The sequence below is a fragment of the Delphinapterus leucas genome, chromosome 5 (assembly GCF_059928025.1).
Source record: "Delphinapterus leucas isolate spDelLeu-1000000601 "Yukka" chromosome 5, BTC_Dleu_Yukka2, whole genome shotgun sequence".
Taxonomy (NCBI): domain Eukaryota; kingdom Metazoa; phylum Chordata; class Mammalia; order Artiodactyla; family Monodontidae; genus Delphinapterus; species Delphinapterus leucas.
In genome coordinates, this window is record NC_143133.1 from 82,791,059 (window position 1) to 82,816,949 (window position 25,891).

General features: G+C 31.1%; 1 protein-coding gene across 1 annotated transcript in view; it reads right to left on the bottom strand.

Annotated features, from left to right (window-relative positions):
• Positions 1 to 25,891, bottom strand: part of TECRL (trans-2,3-enoyl-CoA reductase like) — a 91,679-nt gene that overhangs the window by 14,809 nt on the left and 50,979 nt on the right. Inside the window, exons 4-8 of the mRNA XM_022567133.3 lie at positions 24,611 to 24,714; positions 16,981 to 17,096; positions 12,615 to 12,720; positions 11,268 to 11,340; positions 5,544 to 5,587 (exon numbers count right to left, since the gene is read on the bottom strand). Of these exons, the coding sequence (XP_022422841.1) occupies positions 5,544 to 5,587; positions 11,268 to 11,340; positions 12,615 to 12,720; positions 16,981 to 17,096; positions 24,611 to 24,714 (443 nt within the window). The remainder of the gene's footprint in view (positions 1 to 5,543; positions 5,588 to 11,267; positions 11,341 to 12,614; positions 12,721 to 16,980; positions 17,097 to 24,610; positions 24,715 to 25,891) is intronic.

A 25,891-nucleotide genomic window follows, 5' to 3' on the forward strand; every position in this document is an offset into this window, starting at 1 on the left:
ATAATTATATATCAAGATGATAATTTTTATGGTTATAGTAACTGCTGATTTTATTTTAAATCACTACTATAATTAGGAGTAAGTCAGTTTTAGCTGAAAAACAACAATAATTATAACAAATTATAATGAAATAGCAAAATATAATATGTATTAATTTTATATCATTAATTTCTTAAAACTAGTTTTCTAAATAATTTATTTAAGAAGAAGTGAGTTCAAATTTAGGTATAAATGTTGATTCCTATTTATGTTATTATTTATGTCAGATATTTCAGGGGCTTTGAGAAGAAGCGAAAATGATGAGAAAACAGAGTCCTAGATTTTAAGTCTGCAGTAAGGAGTAAATGTAAATCATTTTATTCGTATCTCTCAAGAGTTGGCAGAGGATCAGAAAAAAAATTGTCATGACCAAATCTGAGCAAATTGCTGAAAATATTTAACTGTGGCACATCTTTTTTTCCCCTCATTCATCTCATCCACAAATACTAAATGCTCACAAGCACTTCACTAGCCTTTCTGTGGTTTCCACAGCAGGGCCCCACTCTCCTCCATGCTTATTAAAAGCTATGATATATCATTCCCAGAATCCTCTCCCCTAATCAAAAATCATTGTGCTATGTACAATGTCCTTTTCAGCTAAATGCTACAAGAGCAGGTGTGACTTCTTGATAAGAGCCTAATTTATTATTTCTCCAAGAGTATTTGCATTTTAATAATGAGAAAACAAACTCAACCTAAATGAGTGAATAACTAATTGTGAGAATGAGGACACAGAGGTAAAACCACGGAGAAAAATTAATGTCACCACTTTTCAAACCATGTCTTATGCATTATTATCTATTCCTCCCATTTTGTACATTATTGAAGAGAGTAAGAAAAGCAAGAAAAAAAATTCTTTTCTGATGTAATGCTCAATGTATAAAGAATTGACAATCAATTGCTTCTGGAGAGCAAAAATAAAGTTGAAAGAAAGAGTGGATAAAGGAAACAGGATTATTATTTATGTAAAATATATATTGTTTTGCAATGGTAATTTTGGTGTTTTGTAGGTGAAGTTGGGTTCAGAGGATAATTAGGGGGATCATAGAAATATGAAGAGCCTGGATTATAGTGTGTCTCAACAATATTTGCAGCAGAAAAATCAAAATTACATCTAAAAGTTTTGTAGAGAGATATTCTAAAGTGCTTATAGAGTTGCATATAACTGATTTTCCATATTTGATTTTTTCCTTGTAGATTTTGTGATACCAGAATATATTCAAGGGAAGTAAATTGTGTTGCAAGTCAAAAAGAATTTATACAAAAGGAGGGGTGATAAAATACTTCTTAGAACATAGTTTACACATGTCAAAACTCAGCAAAATCAGATTTTCCACAAAGAATCATTACCTAATTTTGGAATATATTATGTACACATTGTGAAGTGTCTTGTTTTGCTTGACATATTTTGTTTAGTGTATTAGGGAACTCAGAATATTAGTAGAAAGAAAATGGAGGGAGTAGAAGAAAAAGTTATAATTGTTAATGGTTAGTCTGCAAAAGGGATGATTCATCCATTAATAATTAAGAATTAACTGTAATCATATTCAACACAGTTCTAACATATTATCTTCTTACCAAGTGGAAATCTGGCTCTACATAACTACAGAAGCTAAACCAACTTTAATGAATAATACTTTTCTTCTTCTGTGTTGAAAGAGTGTATAGATCAATAAATGAAGAACATGAAGTTTTGCAAACATAACATTTTATTAGCAAAAACATTAGCACTTGCAAATAGGATACACATTTTCTGGTTGAATTTTATATTATACAAGACTGACCCACGAATTTCCCCTTTGTTTCTTTTATATAATTGATTCTACTATATACTGGTAATTTTAATATAAAATAATTTAAAATAGATTAGACTTAAAAACAGTTTGCTTATTTTTTCTAAACTGTTTACACATATGTATTTGTGATAAACCTGAAACTCACACATATGTTTTCAGTTTTTATGAATGAAAAATTTAACCTTGAACTATAGGGTGTTATGCTCATAATAATATGGTAGGAATCTTCAATTTAGGTGATTATATACAAGCTCAATAAACTCACTAATTGTTATATTCTGTATTAGAATCAATTTCCTAAAATGTATATCTTACTGTCATATTTTATTAGTAAAAGTTCAATGTGTCTTGCCTACATTAAGCAGTTCCAGGATTAGCAGGCTTTTTTATTTTATTTACTTATTTTTATTTTTTTCCATTATAGTTTATTACAAGATATTGAATATATTTCCCCATGTTATACATTAGGGCCTTGTAGTTTATCTATTTTGTACACAGTAGCTTGCATCTGCCAATCCCAAGCTCCTAATTTATCCCTTCCCCCACCCCACTCTCCCCTTTTGTAACCATAAGTTTGTTTTCTATGTCTGTGAGTCTGTTTCCGTTTTGTATCATATTTTAGATTCCACATAAAAGTGATATCATATGATATTTGTCTTTCTCTGTTTAACTTACTTCACTTAGTATGATAATCTCTAGGTCCATCCATGTTGCTGCAAATGGCACTATTTTATTTTTAATGACTGAGTGATATTCCATTATATATACCACATCTTTGTTATCCATTCATCTGTCAATAGACACTTAGGTTGCTTCCATGTCTTAGCTATTGTAAATAGTGCCACTGTGAACATTGGGTGCAGGTATCTTTTCGAATTAGAGTTTTCTCCAGATACATGCCCAGGAGTGGCATTGTTGGATCATATGGTACCTCTATTTTTAGGTTTTTAAGGAACCTCCATAATGTTTTCCCTAGTGGCTGCACTAATTTACATTCCTACCAACAGTGTAGGAGGGTTCCCTTTTCTCCACACCCTCTCCAACATTTGTTATTTGTAGACTTTTTAATGATTGTCATTCTGAATGGCGTGAAGTGATACATAATTGTAGTTTTCATTTGTGTTTCTTTAATAATTAGCAATGTTGAGCATCTTTTCATGTGCTTTTTGGCCATCTGTATGTCTTCTTTGGAGAAATGTCTATTTAGGTCTTCTGCCCATTTTTTGATTGGGTTGTTTTTTGATTTTGTTGTTGTTGTTGTTATTGAGTTGTATGAGCTGTTTGTATATCTTGGAAATTAAGCCCTTGTCTGTTGCATTGTTTGCAAATATTTTCTCCCAGTATATAGGTTGTCTCTTCATTTGTTTATAGTTTCCTTCGCTGTGCAAAAGCCTATAAGTTTGATTAGGTCCTATTTGTTCATTCTTGCTTTTATTTATACTGCCTTTGGAGACTGACCTAAGAAAACTTTGCTACGAATTATGTCAGAGAATCTTTTGCCTATGTTCTCTTTTAGGAGTCTTATGGTGTCATGTTTTATATTTAAGTCTTAAAGCCATTTTGAGTTTATTTTTGTGTGTGGTGTGAGGGAGTGTTCTAACTACAATGATTTACATGACGCTGTCCAGCTTTCTCAACACCAGTTGCCAAAGAGACTTTCTTTTCTCTGTTATACATTCTTGCCTCCTTTGTCGAAGATTAATTGACTGTAGGTGTGGGAGCTTATTTCTGGGTTCTCTGTTCTGTTCCATTGATCTATATGTTTTTGTGCCAGTACCATGCTGTTTTGATTACTGTAGCTTTGTAGTCTTGTCTGAAGTCTGGGAGGGTTATGCTAGAAGGCCTTTGAAATTTGTCATCACAATTTACAATTTTAACAGAGTCACAGTGGAACTTATGTTGCTTTGAAATGTGGAATTAAAGTTCTTACATTTACCTAGTACGTCTGTATTGGACATAGTCTATGCTACTATTAATTGGTATTTGTGTAGTTTGGTGCCTTGGCTCCTATAAGACAGCAACTGTGATAAAGTTTTCCTATTTGCCTAATTCTTCTTGTTATTATTTAATAAATGTTTTCCAGTGGATAATGTATAAAATAGCACTGACTAATAAAGGCATGTATGAGGAGGAAGAACTAGTATGTTAATAAAAAAGGCAGATTTTTAAAAAGTCTTTAGGGGAAAATGTACATAGCAAACTATTAGAATTTTGATTATTTCCAATTATGTCTCTTTTCACTTTTTAAGAAAAATATGATAACTATTATGACATATAGTGTTTTAAAAAGTTAAAATTTTTCTTTCACACCAGAGCCATGGATTTATAACCATATCACATTTGAGAAAAGGGAAGAAATCAAGAATATTATATAAAATGGGAGCTGTGTAAATATTTACAATGAAATAAATGACAGTAAATGAGTTGCAAAAAAAAGTAGGAGATATCTTAAGGAGGAAAAATAAAACAATCAGATATTAATCTAAATACATATCTGAATAAATAGCAAGTGTGTGGTTATTATTTTGTTCACTCATCAATTCTTCCATTTGCTCACATTTACTGAGTAGTTAATACACAGAGAACATTAGACTTGGTTCAACATAGGTTAACAATGAAGGCATCAAAATAAATGAATTGCAAGATTGCTGACTATAAACAATATGCACACATGGAAAAGTAAAAGGCAGTGATATATTTACAAACTATTTGCTTTAAAATTCTAAATAAAATAATTTGTAATTTATTCAAGCAAGTGGTGAGTACACTTGTACAATACTAGGTGCTAAAAAGATAAAAGCATAACCTGCCCCTCTCACAGCCAACACAGTAGTGGATGTTATTAACTAAATTATTAATTCTATATACATATATATCTATGTGTATTTACACACACATACACATAGAGATTCATATGAGAGCTTTTTACAAAGTGTAGTGTATAATCTGTTCCTTGTATGAAATGGTGGGGTATAAGTTGTTCAATATAAACTTCACAAAGGATCTTGTCATGTACGTGAGTCATGGGTGTTTATCAATGTATCAGGGACAGGAATAATGAGAGTTAATCTATCAAGGGCAAGAATGAGGGAAAACACGACTAAAGAATGAAATCATGGAGTTATATGGCACGTGGAGCTAAATATATATCTAATAAAATAATGCATTTCAGAAATAATAGAGAATATTTTGTAGTCAGATTGATTTGTATCAGATTCAGACAATGCATATGTGAAGTTAAATAGAATGATCTAAAGAACTGGACTGAGGACAATTAGTATAGAGCCCTGTTTCATTCACAAAAGTAGACTTTGTTTTCATTCAGAATTACTTAATAATTACACCAAAGTTTTCTGCATAATCATCAGGTAGACTTGTAAAACTTTCTGCTCTTAGCAGTTTGTAAGTTGGTAAATGTGCAGACAATTGGAAGAATTACTGAGTTTAATTTTCCCCCCAAATTTTACTATATTTCAAATAATTCTAATCATCCTTTATAGATGAGTAGAACATTTTGATGAAAAGATTTAGAGAGCTAAGGACTTGATTATGGGAAGTTATTTGATTTATTTAATTTAATGCCATTATGCATATAATATAAAAACAAATCATATTTTCTACATGACAAATCCTTAAATGCAATCTGTTTGAATGCTTAATAATGTCACAACTAGAGCATGAATAGCAAATTATATAAATAATACATACCAGAAAATTGATAGCAGATACTGTGACTTGCCTGTTTCCAAATGCTAGAAAGCAGAAGAAGATGTTATGTAAACACTCATTTTTTGGATTGGCAAACTATAGATATAATTCAGGAAAGGTTTATTGGATATCACTACACTCTAATAAACAGTACTATGTGATATGTACTATCTGACCTTTTGGAATGATACTTTTGCAATCTAAAGAGATGACAATATTTTGCTTTCTATGTATACTTATCTTCTAGTGACCTAATGATATTTAGAATATAAATGGAGTCTATTTATAATTTTTATTATTAAACTATTTGAAAGCAGATTTAATTTACCTTGTTTGTCATTTTAAAAGCATATTAGTATGACCTAGTGTGTAATTGCACTCAATAATATCTCTTCTTTTTAAATGTTCAACAATAAAAAGAAAAATGCTAATAATAGTAATTTTTATTTTTGCATTGATGTTTTGCAACAGGCAATATTTTAAGTGTTTTGTATATTTTCACCATAAAAACAAACACATGAAGCAATATTATTGTTCTCACCTTACAGTAAAAAATTATACTTTATATAACTTTCCAAATCATACAAAGAGTAATGAACAAAATGGAATTTGAAACAGAGTTCTAAATTCATCTTGTTTATAGAGGAGAATTTGGAATATACAAAAATAATGAAAACTAAAATTATCTAATAAGCTCATTATCTGTATTAACAGTTGCATTTCTTCTAGTTTTATGTAAATTGCATTTATTTATATAAACACATCTACAAATAAAAATTAATGTAATTACTCATTTTGAATCAGGTTTTTTACGTAAGAATATATTTAAAGACTTTTACGATATTATTAAATATTTGTGGTCACAGGTATGATAGAAACTACATCACAATGTATAATGTGGCTAGTCTTAAAACATTAAATATTATCCCATTGCTGCATAATTAGAATTACTTTAATTTTATAAATAATAGACAGTACTGTTTCAAATATCTTTCCATATAAATCTTTTATTTAAGTTCTATTTCCATGGGCTAGAAACTTAAGAGGGTAATATACTTAAATTTTATATAAGTATTTATGCATGGATATATGTAAAACATGTACATGTATTGGAAGTTTTTTTTTATAAAGTACATATATATTATTATAAAATAAAATATATTAATGGAGACATTTCTGAAAGACATAAAAGTGTAAAGGGAAAATAAAATTCATCCATGGAAAACCAGTTAATATTCGGATTTTTCCCTTTGGAAATATACATATTTGTTATATACTTTTACCATATTTGATAGAATTATTTTATAATCACTTAGTCCCTTAATATGTTATACACATTTTGCCATATAATTAAACATTTTTCTCTAGCTAAATCATAATAATTAGTTGGTATTCATCCCTATAGAGCATAATTTTTAAAAATTTGTATCTACTACTAGACTAAACTTCACTAATTCAACACTAGTTTTTAGAAATTTATATGGCAGGCTGTGTGACTGTGGATAAATTAATTATAAATAAACACAAATGCAACCCTTATCTTAATAGAAATTATTTTCTGACAAGGAAACAAATGCTCATCACACGCTAACAAATGAAAGCATGCAACTTTAATGTGTTACTGAGAAGGATCTATGCAATATTTAATATAAGAGCTAAAAAGAAAGATTTGTTGTAATCAGGGAGATCAGGGAGAACTTTGAGTACATGACTGAACTTTTATCTAAAAAAGTGAATAGATATTAACACAGGGATGAGAGGGTTCAGAACATTTCCTGCATCAAGACTGTGAAGATATGCCTTGTTTCCATTTTTTTGTGAGAAAAAATAATGATGTGGTAAAAAGGTACTGGGCCAAAGAGTGTAATTTTAAAGTATTTTTATATTTATTTCCAAAAAAAGTTACAGATAATATAATTTGAAATAAACTTTCTAGAAAAAATGTTAGACACCATTAAAACTTTCTATAATGTTTTTATAATTTGTATAATATTTCACATTTAGATAGGTAAAAATATAGGTCATTTTTCCTTGACTGTTTTTGATACTAAATATTTTTGTATTAAACTTCCTGAACATATTCATTCCAGTTTATGTTTAATGGAATATTCCTGCCATTAGGCAGTCCAATTATGATAATATATTTTTCTTATTTATTTTAAATATTGTTCAAGTATGTAAAGTGACCTCCCTAATGGTATATGCGTTGGAAATACATACCAATATGTTGTTTTTCATTTAAGTACTTTGTGTGTGTAAATGTGCAAATGCTATTTATTTTGTGCAGTCAGATCTGTTGAGAATAGGGCTATAAAAAATGTGAAACTGTTAGTGCAGAGAATACAGAAAGAGGTGAAAAAAAAACCCAGTTGATGTAAAGGGCAAAGCACAATGTAAATTATGACAACATAAAAATAACGGAAAATTAATTATCATATCTGTAGTAAGGACAAAATATCCTGAATTAAACAATTGAGTATGTAAGTCAAAAGAACATATACAAAGTGAAAGCACAGAAAAATATGATGAAAAAATTAAACACGCATAAAAAATACAATCACTGTTTCTTCTAATTGTGAGGATGAAATGAAGGAAGATTACATTGTAAGCATTCAGGTTTTAAAGAAAATTTTCAAGGGAAATAATTTAAAAATTGGCTCAACTGTTCTACAACTCTTAAGTACCTGAACTTATATAATATAATTTGAGTACAGTGTTTTAATATAAAGGAATTTTTAACTTGTTTAATTAGTATGTTTGTTTCATTTTCCTTAAATATGATTATTTAATAAGGTTATAACTACTTGGATAAAAAAGCTCTGATATGTACTGTTTACTCTTTTGTCACTTTGTCATTGTCTTTAATGTATTTTTACTTTTAGATTCAATAGTTATTTAGGAATAGGTTTTTAAGCATCTAGTTTTAAAATTTTTGTTTAAAAATTTTTTGTACTTATCTATGTTTTCAGGTTTAGTTCATCTCATCTAAAGATAATGTAGTTTGTACCGTTTTCTTCTTTTTTTTGGATTCCACATATAAGCCTATTTACAAAACAGAAATACTGTATAGCACAGAGAATTCTACTCAATACTCTGTAATGACCTATAAGGGAATAGAGTCTAAAAAAATGTGGATACAGGTATATGTATAACTGATCCACTTTGCTGCACAGCAGAAACTAACACAACATTGTAAATCAACTATACTTCAATAAAATTAATTAAAAAATAAAGATAGTGTAGTTTGTACTAGCTCTACTTTGAAGGAACAGCATTGGATTTTTACAATCTAATATATAATCAAAAATTTTAATCTATAAATTCTAATCAAAGAGTTATAAAAGGGGAAGAACAATCTTTAAAAATCTTAGGCAGAGATAATGAATGCAAGGATCGAACTTTTTGTAGCATTTATGCAGAAAAGTGAAATTCTAAGGAAAAAATAAAACCTAACAAATGTCATAATCACATGACAACTTAGATCCCATTATTTGCCTGTAATGTGGGCTAATTATCCTAGGCCCCTCACCACTATTGCTATAGACTGAATGGTGCCTCTCAACATTTAGATGTTGAAACCACAACCTTCAATATAATGGTGTTTGGAGATGGAGCTTTTGGGAAGTAATTAAGGTTAGATGAGGTCATGAGGTTAGGGCCCTTTTGATGGGAATTAGTGTCCTTAATAGAAGAGATGCCAGAGAGCTTGCTTTCTCTCTCTCCACCACGTGAGCACACAGTGAGAAGGGAGCAATCTGCAAGTCAGGAAGAGAGTCCCCACCAGGGAACCCAATCTGCCAGCACCTTGATCTTGGACTTCCCAGACTCCACAATTGTTCCAGTTATTTGCTGGTTGTGAGTGAACTGAATAAGAGATGTGCAGTTATCAACCACCATCAGATGTCACTGACCATGATGTGCATCCATTATTTATAGAGTGATATGTGGACTAAAGAGCTAGCTGCAAAGTTTGTACTTTGTGAAATTACAATTAACGTATGTGGTAACTGAATTTGAAGCATGGTTTTAGGGGCTGGTATTATTTTAAAAAACCATAAAAACTGAAATCCATGCATATCAGAACCATGCAAAGCATGCAGTGCATGTACATGATACTCACCCTCCACTTGGAATAGGTATTGTAATGCTCTATGTATTTTCATGTTATTTGAGTCCTACTTACATCATATTCATTTAAGAGTCTTAAGCACAGTAAAATTAAACTTTCAGAGCCTTATTTTCCTAATATATAGTGGGGAATATTAACACCTACATAATAATATTGTTTCTAATTACAAAAGAAATAGCAATTTTACAGTTCTTGACAAACAGTGTGTTCCATAAATATTTTGCATATATGAACACAGTTAACCTCTATTATTTTGTATCAGATATATGAATGTAGCATTTTTCAGAGGCTCCTCTTTTTAAACATACTATGGATAAAAAATATCTTTTAAAAAATTTTTCTGTTCATGTTCTAAACTTAGAAGGTACATCTTCTGTTAAAATATTTTTAAAAATCAGTTAGAGTTTTGTGAGATCAGGGACTTTTCTCCTTCAATATTCATAGTTAATTTGTTAGTATTTAGAAGAGTTAAAGTTCTGAACATTGCAATCATTTACTGTGATTGCTGAACTAGATTTGCTGATTTTGGCAAAAACCCTGAATAATGTAATTCTCTGTGTCAGTGCTTCAAGAAAAGATACTAATTTATTTTAATGTCTTTAAGATTTATGTTATTTTATAAAATCTAAAATAAAGCTTGAATACATCATTTATATCCATTTATTTTCAAACTTTATAAACTAGAAATAGACCACAAAAAATAACTCTCAGGGGCTTCCCTGGTGGCACAGTGGTTGAGAGTCCGCCTGCCAATGTAGGGGACACGGGTTCGTGCCCCAGTCCGGGAAGATCCCACATGCTGCAGAGCGGCTAGGCCCGTGGGCCATGGCCTCTGGGTCTGCGCGTCCGGAGCCTGTGCTCCACAACGGGAGAGGCCACAACAGTGAGAAGCCCGCGTACCACAAAAAAAAAACAAAAACAAAAACAAAAACCTCTCAGTTAAATATGAAATGTCAACACATAACAATAGGGCTCTGCTGTGTGTGCCTTGTGAGCTGCAGTAAAAGCTGAGAAGAGAAAGGTCCACAGAAGATAAAAGAAATGTAATTCTTTGATCAGGACAGGTATGTTTCCCCCAAGATTAGGAACTTAGGATTTAGATTTGGTTCCAGTGTGCAGTTCACTAAATTGCTTCATCTGAGTCAAGGGACAAGACATTTAATAAAGTTATAAATAGGGAACAATATGTCACAGGAAAAAAAGCCTCTATTTTTTTCTTTTGAAGTTATATTTAAAAGAATAATTTAATTATTTTTAAAAATCCTGATGCTTGTACATGATTATGTGATTATATGGCATGCTTCTTTTTCATCTTTACTCTTTCATTTTACTGTCTGTCATTTTGAAGGTTTATAATCAACTTACATTTTTTGCTAGAGTTTCTATGGAAAGAAAATAAATCAAAACATGTCAGTCAAATTTGGTCTTTTAAGCCTACATAAATACTTAATGGAGTATTATGAAAGCAATTTAAAATTGACGTTATTTTCTTATTCCTCTATATGTGCCATGTCGTTCATCATCTCTATGTAGTTTAGAACAGAGTTTTGATGTTGGGAATTTAGTATGGGTATAGAAGAATAAATTCTACATACATGGTGGTGTATACCGTGGGTGATTAATGTAGTAGGCAATCCAAGAAGTGAATCCCCAATAAAAGGCACAACTCTACAAATAAAACAAAATAAAAGTTAGGGAATATATATATATTATATATATATATATATATAATATATATATCACATCATTTGAAGTCACCCCATACATTTATATGCCACACTGCAGCATTTTGGTATAAAAAATGTTATAAATTTTCTAAGCTAGTTAAATGGAATGTTTCTTCATTCAGTAAAGTAGCATTTTAAAAGTACCTATTTGATATCACTAAGAAAATGCATTTCTTTGCTCAACACTTGTTAATATAAATGAGGATTTAGGATATAGTGAAATGTAACAATGTATTTTATGAAGATTTCCAAGAATAGCTTTTGTCTATCAAGTAGTATATAGGAGTGAAGTAATAAAAATAATAAACAGCTATTTTCCAACAGTAAATGAATAAAAGAATGAATTATTTAATCATTACTAATAATGTTTTGTGATTGATTATAGAGGGAAATGGCCTCGTTTTAGGTGTACTAGGCTATGATGCTGATCTTACATGACGAATTTTAATAACTTCTCTCAAAAGAGAAGCTAGTCTAAATGATTTTTTGAGGTGTGTAAAAGTTCTAGAGTTTACTGTTTCATTATAATGACAACAATAGAATGTCTGCTTGTTGAAATTCTAAGAAAACAGATATTTGCTAAAATTCAGGAATATTTTAGTAAAGAAATAATTCATTCTGAAACTAAATTTTAAATTGGAAAAAAAATTAAAATAAATTTTAATTTGAATTGGAAAACTGAATTGCACCACGTTATCTCATGTACATTTCTATTTCAATGTTCCAGAACATTTCCCATTTTCTTGATAGTTAATTGATGGTTAATAACGTTTGTATTTACCATTTTGGGGAAGAGCAAAGATATTGTCATTACACTGACACCAATCACAAATATAGGGTGTAGCATCATCATTTTAATCACACAAATATATATTTATAAGAGGGTTTATATATGAGATTCTTCCTCTTCAAGTGGCACTTAATCTGAATTCAGTGCTAAGTATTTCCAAAATTAAAGGTGCCTAAAAGTATGTAACTTGGAACGTAAGGTCATGCCAAATATTTTATGTAATGTTATTGGTTGAGAGCAGCTCCAATGAACTAGATCGCTCAGGAAATGGCATTTCAGGAGCGGAATGTTTAAGATATGCTGATAAAGCTGAATAGAAAAATCTAAGCTTGAGAGAAATAAACATGATTTAATGATGATGTAGATGATCCAATACATAAAATTTCTCAATAACAATTAAAATTACAAAACATATCAGTTCCCACCTTTATCAAATTTTTCAAAGGTGTATGTCCTGCAGAAACCTTGTGAACAAATAAGGTTTCCAAAAGGTATCGGATATAGTGTATACAATGACAGAAGCAGGCCAAGCTAGAAAGAAAATAAAACACAAACACATTAAATTCCCTTACAAAAATCTGGGTCACCTTATATATAAGATATTTTAATTTTTTTTTTTTTTTTTAGTTTACTACAACTTTCTTTTTCTTTTTTTATTATTTTTTTATGTGGACCATTTTTAAAGTCTTTATTGACTTTGTTACAATATTGCTTCTGCTTTATGTTTTGGTTTTTTGGCCTCGAGACATGTGGGAATCTCAGCTCCCTGACCAGGGATTGAACCCACATCCCTTACATTGGAAGGCAAAGTCTTAACCATTGGGCCACCAGGGAAGTCCCTTTTTCTTATTTTTGAAGTTACATCTTTTTTAAAATTAATTTTTACTGGAGTATAGTTGATTTACAATGTTGTGTTAGTTTCTGCTGTATAGCAAAGTGAATCAGTTATACATATACATATATTCACTGTTTTTTAGATTCTTTTCCCATATAGATCATTACAGAGTATTGAATAGAGTTCCCTGTGCTATACAGTAGGTTCTTATTAGTTATCTATTTTATACATAGTAGTGTGTATATGTCAATGCCAATCTTTCAATTTATCCTTCCCCAACTTTTCCCCCTTGGTAATCATAAGTTTGTTTTCTCATCTGTGACTTTATTTCTGTTTTGTAAATAGGTTCATTTGTATGCTACAACTTTCTATTTATCAGGAAATATTGTTTCTGGTAACCAAAACACAAGTTTTTTTGATATTTTTATTTTATTCTAGAAAATTTCTAAATTTATTTAATAATAAAAGTACTGTAACAACAGTTTCTATAAATTTACTTCTGATGACTCTCAAGATATTTCATAATAATAGTCATTAACTGTATGTTTACATCTGCCCAAGGAATATATATATAAATATAATAATTGTAAATATGCTCATTTCAAAATGCCTTAAGACTGAAGCAGAAAATTTACAGCTTTAAAAGTATTCAAAACATACTTACAATGCATTTGACATTTTATAATATCCAAAATACTTTTTTCATTGTCTGATTGTCCTTTAGCAAGTACCATAGACTGAAAAAGTTGGAATTTCCTTTCCTATGGAGTCAATGCAGCTTTTGTTTTGTTTATGTTTGGTCTTTGACTGCCTAACATATTGCAGTATTTTGTGTTGCTTTGTTTTTGTTGCTATTCTAACATATCACCTCTTCTTGTCATTTATATAACTAATATTTAAAAAGTAAATGTCAAATATGATTTATAGAAGCATGTATTCTTGTGTATATTTAAAATATATTTCTATTAAAATATGCATCTATTTTATTATAAATAAACCTGTAAAACTTCAAAAACTATAATTGTTTTTCAAGAAAATCAATAAGGATCAAAGATTATATACTTAAATGTATAAAGGTTAAGCATAAAAACAAGCATTTCATTTACAATATGTAAAATCAAACATTGAGTCTACACTGTAAGTTTATATTAAACACAATGAATTAATGATTTCTGGTATTAATAAGAATGACTTTAGGGAAAAGAAATAATCAAAAACAAACCAACCTGGTTAAATCATTAGGGAATATATCATTATTCATTAATTCATAAAAATATAATTGTGCACTTATTATGGGAGAGACATGTTCTGTGTGATGTGTATATCTAAGAACAATAGACAAATTCTGAAAGAAGTGAGAAAACAAAGTGTAGATATTTGGGGACAGAGATTTCTAGACAGTAAGAGAAGCAAAAACAAACATCCTGATATAGGAGGTTGCATGTGGGTTCAAAGGACTGGTAAGAGAATCAGCATCTCTCTTACTTCTTGGTTCTTTTGAAGAATATTTATATAAATACTTGAGTAGTAGAATTTTCCATTTTGTAAGAAAGCAGAAAAATTATCTAATGCCCAGCAATGTAGCAGAGCACTGAATGAGAAATTTTAATTTAAACTATGATTAAATTAGTTCACATATTTAATTTATATTACAGCATTAGGGCATAGATATTAGCATAGCAGCTAGCTATGACTTAATATCTGGATATATACCACTTTGCACATTATTGGACTTTGCAATTACCAAGTTTGATTTCATTCCAAAATATTCTATTTAATTATGGTTGACTTCCCTTCAAACTCAACTCTTTTTCTTTCCAGTGCTAAACTAATTGAACATCCATAAATAGGCTTGGGTCTCTTTTTCCCAAATGTAATATTTGAAAATATCTTATGTTTCATCAAGTAAGTTTCAAGGTATGAGGACTGTGAAAGAAGACACTTTATAGAGCTGCAAGGGAGGCAGTGTACCAGGTTTCTGTTGAGGAAGAATATGAAGGCAATGCTCAGATAAAAGGTTGACAATATAAGAAATTTGCTAACAGTGGACTTTGAATTGCAGAGGGCACAGTGGAAGGATTCCAGGAGTTGAGAAGGGCTCAGGAAAGGCAACAAATAGAAGATTTTAGAGTCTTTTTAGATGGAGTGTGGTATATGAGGGATGACCTGACCTCTACTAGACACTCAAATTTCAAAAGTAGTTTGTGTGTTTGTGTGTATCTCCTCTGAATGATTTAATATAAACTTCACATATTTGCTCCTTAGGAAGAATGTGGAACAGATACATTTATCATTGAGAAGTTATAAAACATGCTGTGTTTGTGTTTAAGAATAATAACAAACTGTCGGTCAATTCCTTTGAGAATGCTGCTGGGGAAAAAAAACGTTTTCTTTTTTCATGCTGTGATATATATCTGGTACACATTATATGTTTGATCTAAAAAATGAGGGCAATTACATTCTCCTATGAACACTCCATTCCAGACTTTCTAAATGAATTGGGCATTCTCTTAACTTAAGAAAAAGAAAGGTAGACTTTAACATTCCAAAAGGCCCTGAGCAACTTGCCAGATACTGACCTGACTATGATCCCTGAGATCCAATCTCCCCTTGCTTCTCTGTGCCTCTACTCTCCTAGCTTTCTGTCTGCTCCTACAAAGCATCAAACTGCTATGTACCACAGATAATTTCCATATGAAGATTCCTCAGATTTACTAGTTAAAATCTGACACGTCCCTTCAGAAAACAAAGAAAAATGTTCAAACATAACTTTCATAGAAAAGCCCATTTCAGAACTCACATCCATATCAGGTTCCTCTGCTTTTATACTCTAAAAGTGCCTAATATAAAATAAATTTTCATGTAACTGGTTCATGTATTTATTCATACAGAACATTACTATTGAGTATTTTTTATAAATCAGGTAATGTGTTAAGCAGCAAAATTGACTGAGCACCAAAAGACACCCATTATAGAAATTAAACTCTATAGAGGGAAAGACACAAATGACTATGTAAATATATAATTTTAAAGTAATAAACTGTATAAAGGAAAAACATTTTAGTAACGTATTTCTCATTGAAGGAATAGGAATGGATAATACTAAGTAATATTGAGCTCTATTTGAAGTTTGAAAAAAATAAAGAAGAGGGAGGCAATGGAGGAAGAGGGATGGTGTGTAAGGGCATGGTAGGTATCAGGACAAGGGTGGTAACTGTGGCTGGAGTACAGAATTAAGAGTGAAGGAAAGACAAATCTGAGATGAGAAATCCAGGAGTCAAATTATTCTCTGCCTTCTAGCATCCTTATGACCTGAATTTTGCTTCTTAATTCACTTAGAGTTTAGTCATTTGCCCAGGTTCCTTTTTTTTTTTTTTTTAACAAATTTCTAACTCTACATGTCAATGTAGCATCTTGAATGATTATTCTTTCTCTTTAATTTGTTATTTGATATGAAGAGAGAGAGAGAGAGGGAGACTATTTCCACAATATGTGAAGAACTATAGTTATATATTCTGCTTTGATAACTGTCCTGGTTAAAAGTAAAATTTAATTTTGTAATTTTAAAACCTTTTTCTTCCAGTTTATTAGTTCAGTCATTATTTCTTTTCTATGCAATGTTGCCCATGTTTTTAGAGAAGTATTAATATTTTGAGTCCTATATATGGCCTCTCAACTTTGTAATATTAAGCTTTTCTCTTGTTGATTGTGATCATAATTAACTGAAATTACCTCTGCTTTAAGGTATACTTAAAGTATTAAGTATATTAAGTAATAGTTCCTGTTTATAAACTTAAAAGTTGGCATGCATACATTACTTCTTGTTATCTAAAATATATTACCCTAAAATTGAATCCACAATAATTGTGTTTACAAAAAATATTTATTAGCATAATGTCTGTGTACTAGTTTGTCTCCTCCTTAATCTATATGTTCCATGTATATGTATTACTTACTGTACCACTGGGTGACGTAATCTTCTAGAGCTCTCTTTCATGTCATATATATATGGGATCCTCAAATAAAAGAGGAGATATATTAGCAGAGGTCCTGTGTATTCAGCCAAAAATACCTAAAAAAAGAAGGTGATTTAGATTAAACAGTGCATTTTATAGATATGATTAAGATTTACTTAGGACCATAATAAGCATGTCCACAGACTTAGCCTGCTACGTAAATTGGTGAAATGGACATGTGAGCATCTATTCTTGAAAAAGAACTAAATTAAGTGCTATCACAAATAGCAAGAAGTCTTCCTTGGAAGAATTAACCAAGTGTTAAGGAAAAGGACAATCATAAATGGTTAATTTAATTAAAAATATTGAACATAATGATTTCTTCATAAATAGTACACTGGAATTTTTATTTAATCAAACAATCATAAATGCATTTCTCATGTCTCTCCAGCCCCATACAAATGAATCTTCTGTGTTAACTGTCTTTGTCATTGAATGGAATGGGAAATAGTTTCTCTTTCTTTCTTTTAATCTTTTTATGGCCGTGTCATTTTGAACTCAATTGATTTGACACTTATTCAGATTGAAATAATTTACTTCTCATTTTTGGAAATTTTAGATTAATTCTAATGAGTCTGAGTGAGTAGTTTTATAAGATTGACTTCTGAATTCTGGAGCTAAGTGGCAACCATGTATGTGGAGAGAGATATCCAATCTACAGAGACATAATCATAAAAATTGGAAAGATAATTGAAAATGAGACCTTGTGATTGCAGAAAGATAATTGACTTGTTTTCTAATAGTTTTCTGAATCTGGTGACTGTCAATTATTTGGTTTTGTTTTGATGCTAAAACCAGGTTAAAGTCACATTCTGAAAATTTCAGGCAAAAAAGCAAAAATAATTTCCTCTATGGGTGTTCAAAGAGAAGAGAAAGAATACAAATATGACAATGATTAATTCGACTGCCATTACTACTTTGCTTTGTCTTTGCCAATTTTTATCATTTTTCTAAGGTAGGAAACTTGAAGTTGTACATATTTTACTCAAAAATACAGGTGTTCACATTGATTATTAATTATGCTCTTATCTCTGGTGAGAATTTTGTATAGCTACATGGTTAAAATATATGCACATACATATATAATTACATATATATGTATATATACATACGTATAAATAGCTATTTATACATGCAGGTTTCTTCAGTTATACTTTTTCTAAATGATATTTATTATCTCATGAGGCAAGAAAGACGTCTATGTGAGGGTAAGAACAGTGCGACATCCGATAAATTCAGTATTAAAGCAACATTTTTACTGAGAGAAGAGACTATATTTATTTATGGCATACAACATTCCTGATTATTCAGATATGAAATAAAAATGTTTATCACTTTTTTTTTTTTTTTTGGTATGCGGGCCTCTCACTGTTGTGGCCTCTCCCATTGCGGAGCACAGGCTCCGGACACGCAGGCTCAGCAGCCATGGCTCACGGGCCTAGCCGCTCCGCGACATGTGGGATCTCCCCGGACCGGGGCACGAACCCGTGTCCCCTGCATCGGCAGGCGGACTCTTAACCACTGCACCACCAGGGAAGCCCTGTTTACCACTTTTGAATATCTGATAATATAATCTATTAATAATACTCTAGAATAATTAGGATAGTGATTGTTTTATTACAACAAAAAGTTTAAAATATCTATTTCAGTGCCTCTGACCTAGTCAAGTCAATTTTGAGCAAGTTCTATTGTAATATGTCAGAAATGAAAAATATTGTAAACAATAGTTAACCTGACCAAATGTCACTCTTTATTAAGTTAGTAAAAATGTTATCACAAATATGAAACTTTTTTGGATCAGAGAAAATTAAACTACAATCTTGTCTCCATCATCTCCTAAAAAAATCAGGGGAGCCTGCTAGCTTACAATAATATGTTCTAGAAGACCCAGCATTTTATCACAAATATTGTTCATGCTGAAACATGGGGGTTAAAAGAGTACCGAAGTATGAAGGATACATCCGGACCGGAAAGAACTGGAGGATAATAAGAAATAACTTTTAGACAATGCATCTTTCAAGCAAAATGTCTATTTGGGTGCAGATAGAAGGAATAGAGATGTTTGATTATATTTAGGAAGTAATCAGAAAATAGATTTAGAGTAAAGAAAAACAAGAGCCATGTAGAGAAATATTAATAAAACAGACTTCTGAAAAAGGAATTGCTCTTCTTCTACCAAAAAAGAGTAAAAACAAGACTAAAGCCAAAGTAAACATACAAACATATGTATTTACAGGTATACAGCCTAAGCAAAGCAGGTGAATTTACAAAGACTGGGAATTCCATAATCTAAAAGTTTAATAGAGATTCTATATTCAAAATAAGCAGATGCACTTTCTTTTTACTTTGAAGATATATACTACTTTTAAATTCCAATTTATTTCTGACATCAAGTTTTCATGCATCTCCTTATAGAAAGTTCTCTGTTTTAAACTTAGGTGTTGCTTTAAATGTAAAATCCATTATTTCTACTAGGCAAGCTATGTAATTGGGATTTTTGGAGCTTCTGTGGAATATTCAAATTGGTATATATCTAAATTGAAAAGGAAGAAGGCAATAAGCTGTTTAGAGAATATAAATTGAAACATTCAGCTGCAATTGTTGTGAACTGATTAAGACCCTTGTACTTAGACTGCACTTAATGTATTTCATTCTCCCTTATATTTTTTTTAGTCCTGTCATTATTAGGGTGGTGTTGGCTTTACTTATTTTCTAAAATAGCAATTGACAGTCAAAAGCAAAATAAATTGCACATTTCACAGTTGTTGGAAATTGCTGACAAAAATAAAGTAGTGCCAACCTTAATTTTCCAAAGATAGGAGAGCTACTAAGTAAAATTACAAAAACATTTCCCAGTAGTAATATCACTTTTTACTCAGTGAATACTATTGAAGGTAATATGATACTAGAAGGGTTTTTTTAAAAGAAAAAATAACTATTATATGCATAACATATAATGGAGAATTCTATTCCCATGTTATTCAAACAAACCATCCTAATGAGATCAGCAAGAAAAATTGATCGAAATGTTTTTCAGGCTCCAAAGAGCTACTGAGTCACTGAAGAATTAGAATGTGAAGATGTTTTAAGTGGAGCTCCAGAGAAGTGATTGACCTGGGATATGAAGCTTGGTAACAGCCTGATAAAAAGACCAAATCTTTTGAGGGTGCTTGAGAATGGAAGTACAAAAATTATTGCTTGGTATCTTTCAAAGACAGAGGTGGCTCTATAAAATCTCCAGGATTTGGGCTGGGATCTAGAAGAGTTACAACTTAGGAGTGAAGATGAGGCAGAAATAGATCTGTCTTCATAGATACTGAAGCTCAGTCTGAAATCATTTTAATCATGGATTGGAATGAGATGACCTGTACACAATAGTGCCATTAGTCCATCTGCAGAATGATAGATTATCTTTGAAAGACAATAACATCATCCTAGGCCTCAAGTTATCTTTAAATTTATTCACATAAATTTTCCCACACTAAGTCAGAAATATGAAGGTATACAAGGAGTGAAGATATTGTGACCATAACCGAAGGACATTGAAAACAGGAGAACTAAAGATTCACATAACAGAATTATCAGTTAGATTTAGAAAACAATCTTTTAATGTTCAAAGAAAAATAAAAGGTTGAGAATTGAGGCAGATATTTGAAAACTCTGAAAAGAAAAGTATGAAAACGTAATATAAATCTCAGAAGGAGAACACAAAGAGAATAACAGAGAATCAAAACATGACAAGATTATGCTAATTTTTCAAATTAAATATATATCAAACCATAGACTCAGATAACACATAAACCCAAAGCAGGATAAATAAAACCACAATCATAGCTATGTACACCATAATCAAACTTCTGATAATCAAACAAAAGTAGAATTTTAAATAAGCCAGGGAAAAGACTTAAGGAGTACAGTAGACTTTTCAACAAAAACAATGGGAGTCAGAAGTCAAAATAATGCAGTTTTGTGAAGTAAAGACAAAAATAACTGCCAACATGTATTTTTTTCTGCAAAAATATTCTCTAAGAATAGAAGTTAAATAAGTTCAATAAATACATTTTAAGATGAACAATAATTGAGAGAACTCATCAAAGACAGAACCAGAATAAAGCATTAAAAGTGTTTTTAAGGAAGAAGGATAATGATACCAGATGTAAGCTCAGTATTAGAAGGAAAAACGAAATTGCAGTAAAAAGGATAAATTTAAATAAAGATTGGCCACGTGATATTACAGTAGTGGATTTTAACTTTAAAGTATATAATTAAAATATATCACAGTAATAGAAAAGTCAGGAGGAGCCTAAATACCTTAAAGGTATTCAACTCTCTGTGAAGTATTTTCACATTAATAAACAAACAATTTTTATTAGTATTTAATATTTTAAAGATACACATTATAATCTCTTGGTTAATCACTAGAGTTAGTGAAAAATAAGATATAACTACCAAAATACCAGAGAGGCTAATAGAAAAGATAGTATGACAATTAATCCATATGGAGTAAGAAAAAAAAAAGCCAACAATAGATTATAGGACACATGAGGCAAATTAAAAATAAACATTGTTTGACAATTAAAAAATAGATAATTCTTTATAATAGAAAACTATGATTAAAACGTAAAATATTAAACTATTAAACCATTAGAAGAACTCATAAAAGAAAAACTCCTGGGCCTAAGTCTAGGCAAAAGTTTCTTACATATGATAGTGAAGGCAAGATCCTTAAAAGAAAACATAACTAAATTAGGTTGCATTAAAATTGAAAACTTTTTGTACAGCAACAAAAGTCCTGTTAAGAGGGGGAAAAGACTAGTTAAAACTGAGAGAAAATATTTGCAAACCACGTATCAGACAAAGGACTTGTATGTAGAATATAAAAGTTACTCTTAAAACTCAACAGTGGTCCCAGAGAAATAAAAAACTATGTTCATACCAACACCTACACTCAAATAGGTAGTAGCTTTATTTGTAACAGCAAAATACTGACAGCTAGTCAAATGTCTGTCAATGGGTGAATAATTAAACAAGCCCTGTTACATACATACAACTGAGTACCACTCACCAATAAAAAGAAGCTAAGTATTGATATACATGCAACAGGCAGGATGGATCCCAAGGGCACTATGCTTAGAGAAAAATAAACATCAATCAAAAAATATTTGATTCTGTTTATATAGCAATTGCCACATGACAGAATATAGAGTTGAAAAACAGATTGGTGGTTGCCCCAGGATAGGAAAAAGTGTGTGAATACAGAGGGGTAATATGAGGGAGTTCCTTTGTGGGAATGAATAATTCTGTATCTGATTTTGGTGGTGAATACATGAATCTATGCAAGAGATAAATTGCATAGGACTATATACGCACATGAATGAATATAAAAATGGTGAAAACTGAATAAGATCTTTAGTTAATAGGATTTGTGTGATGGGGATTATTATATTATTATAATAAGCCTTTCTCCTAAGTCTTCCAATAAGTTCCATGAGGCAAGAATTTTCTCAATATTCTGTAACAAACTCTTATTTCATGAAAAATATTATTAAAATCTTAATTTTGACTTTGCTAAATTGAAGAGATTATTTCTCACAAAAAGAATACTTATGATAGGGCTTCCCTGGTGGCGCAGTGGTTGAGAGTCCGCCTGCCGATTCAAGGGACACGGGTTCCTGCCCCGGTCCGGGAAGATCCCACATGCCGCGGAGCGGCTGGGCCCGTGAGCCATGGCCGCTGAGCCTGCGCGTCCGGAGCCTGTGCTCCGCAACGGGAGAGGCCACAGCAGTGAGAGGCCCGCGTACCACACACATACAAAAAAAGAATACTTGTGATAATGCTTTTATTATAGGAGTACATTTTAATATTTTATGAATGTGCAGGAATGTTATGTGTGGTAAAAATATTGCTTTTATTGTATAATTTGGTTGATATAAAGTGGGTGTGATTGCAATATAATGTGTATATTTTTAGCATTTAATAGGACTGACTCATTTGGAGCAAAAGAGTGTGTGAACCATAGGGTTGATTTTAAAATATCCAGCCTATTTTCAGAGTTCTCTTTGTCACCTAAATGACTTTCTTCCCAAATAAGCTATAATTTTCTAGTACAATTGTCATAGAATTCTACCTTAGCACTTTTTCTCCTCAGTGCTTATCCAAATGCTGCAGCTGGAATTTCTTATGAACTCACAGTTATTGTCACTCACTCTGATACTATTTCTGTAGACAGAATTCCCTTTTCATTATAAATGTGGACAAAGACTCTGTGAATATTTTAACCTTTGAAAATCAAAATCTGCTAGTCTAAGATCTCTTTTAGCAAAGGTCTGTAGATATCACATTTAAACATTAAGCCCTTTGCTTATTTGATGCATGTATTAGTAGGTTGTTTTGTAAACATTATGATATACTTCACAAGGATTCAGAATACTATAAACTCAGTTTTTAGTGCAACAAATTAGTACTCAGAGGCTCAGAAAATCTTGGAAACTAAAGGAACCATTTAACCAAACACACTAAAATAATTATCTAAATACAGGAAGATAATGTATGTTAAAGGAGAAATTGCTGTAAAAGTAAAGCATGTGACAACATTTTGATTAATGAATGTAAACTGGAATTTCTCCTTTTGAGAATTAAATAACAATGTATAAATTATCATGTGTCTGTAATAATTTTAAAAATTGATTGTTTAACTATAAAGGGAAAACTCAAAGCACTATGCTGGCAAAAGAAAGCCATTTTGAATAGAAAATATTAAAAGTAACCATATCACAAATATGAAATAGAAGGTAATCAGAAAAAAACTTTAAAAATCTGAACAATATAAAAATAGGTTTAATTTAATTGAATAATAGAATGATTGCACTGGTCAAAATTATTTCTCAGATTAACTCCTTAACTGCCTGTCACTAAATATCACATAGCTTCATAGCTTCTTTCTACTGAAGATATTCCATCCATCTATTCCATTACTCATGAATATGTCAATACTTGTGAAGTAGTGTCAAGTATTTTATGTTTCTTAGTCCTCCTGTTTTTTAATATGGTCTTCATTCTTCTAATGTTACTGGATTCAGTTGCCACCACTTTGAAAACACCTCCTTCAAGAAAGTCAAAAGAATGCCCCACCCCTCACAACACAAAGAAGTCTTACTACTTCACTCTCAGTCTTTAAAATGTCCTCCCCACTGCCTTGGAACATTTTTTATTGAATATTCTCTCTCCACTCTTTCCGAACAAATGGGTCTTCATTATCACGAGGCTCTTAGAAGGAAAAGTTGAAGAAACACTATGTAACTGACAAAGCATAGGGAAAGCAGAAAGCCATCGGTCATAAGATAGATTGACATTTAAAAAGGGATTTATCCTCCTTTCAACCATGTATTTTCATTTCTCCAATTCTTGAATGGAAATTTGGCCACTGGTCATAGTAAGAATGGAAAATTTAAAATACCTTTAGTGCAATATTTTGTTTCGCTATGAATTTGTTTGACAGAAAATGTCCTCTATGTCAACAAATTATGTCAAAATGTGGGACATGTTTATTGCATTTCAAATCGATACTTACTGTAGTCCAACTGACTTGTTGACCTAGGTCTGTAAAATAAAGTGTGACAATGGAGGAAGATGCAACACTTTGAATGGTTATGTAGTCCTTCAAAAAGGGCCCACCTTAAACGACAAGGAAATATCATTTTAATACAATTTCAAGGCATAATGATAAATAATTTTAATGTGAAACCAGTGAAAGCTAAGGATGAATTTTACATAGAAATTGCAATTTACAGTAAATCTTTAAAGTAAGATAACATGAATAAACCCATTTTATAAAATATACCTGGCAAATTTTCAAATACACAGTGGTTTCCCAATGCTATTTAAACAAAGTACAGACTACCACTAGCTACTATCATATTGTGTTCTGAGAAAATGTAATATTAGGTGATATAATAATCAACTATGATACAAGGTATTTTTAAAGTATAATTTTGTGTGTCAGTAGATATACATATCAACCGTTCTATAAATGATTTTATTATAAGATAAATTATTTGGAGTAGAATGATTTTAAAAGTCATTGCAAAGCACCTGGGGATAGGCATGATTCACCTTTTTAAAAGATGGTTATGGGTGCTCTGTGGTAACTGGGAAGAAAGGGAGCAAGATTACTTAGGAGGAAGTCAAAATTCATCAATCAGGGTATGAGGTTTGTTTGGATTAACATAGCACTGGTGGAAATGTTAAAATTTCATCAATCCCAGACATATTTTGAACTTAGCGCAGGTTCAACTTGAGAGAAAATGATTCAGTGAGATACAGGCAGTGCTTATATTTTTGACCTGAGCACTTACGTGCATTGTAATCTCATTAACTGTCATGAAGAAGATTGAGGAAAGAGTAGGATTTGGGGTGAAAATGAAAATTTCGGTTAGGGTGTATTTAGTGTGTGATATCTATTAGACCTGCAAGTGGGAGCTGTCAAGTAGGCAGTTGGGTAGCTCTGTAGATTATTTAAAAGTCATTAAAAGTTAAAGCCATGGGGCATGAAGAGATTATGCATTCAGTTTGAAAAGGAAAGATGGAAACTAAGACTGAGATTTCTAGCACTCCAGGCTTTTGAAGTAAGAAGACATATATACCTCAAAGATTACTGAGAAGGAATTTCTCATTAAATAGGAGGAAAATAAACAGAACATGTCAAAAGATGTGTAAGGGAAATGTTCTGTTCTTAAAAATAAACACTAGGTGAGTCTGGCAAGTGTGTCCTGAAGAATATGTACAAAGATGTCCTTTTTAGCCCTGTTTGTAATAGCGAAACATTGTAAAAAATCTTGTGTTCATAAATGAG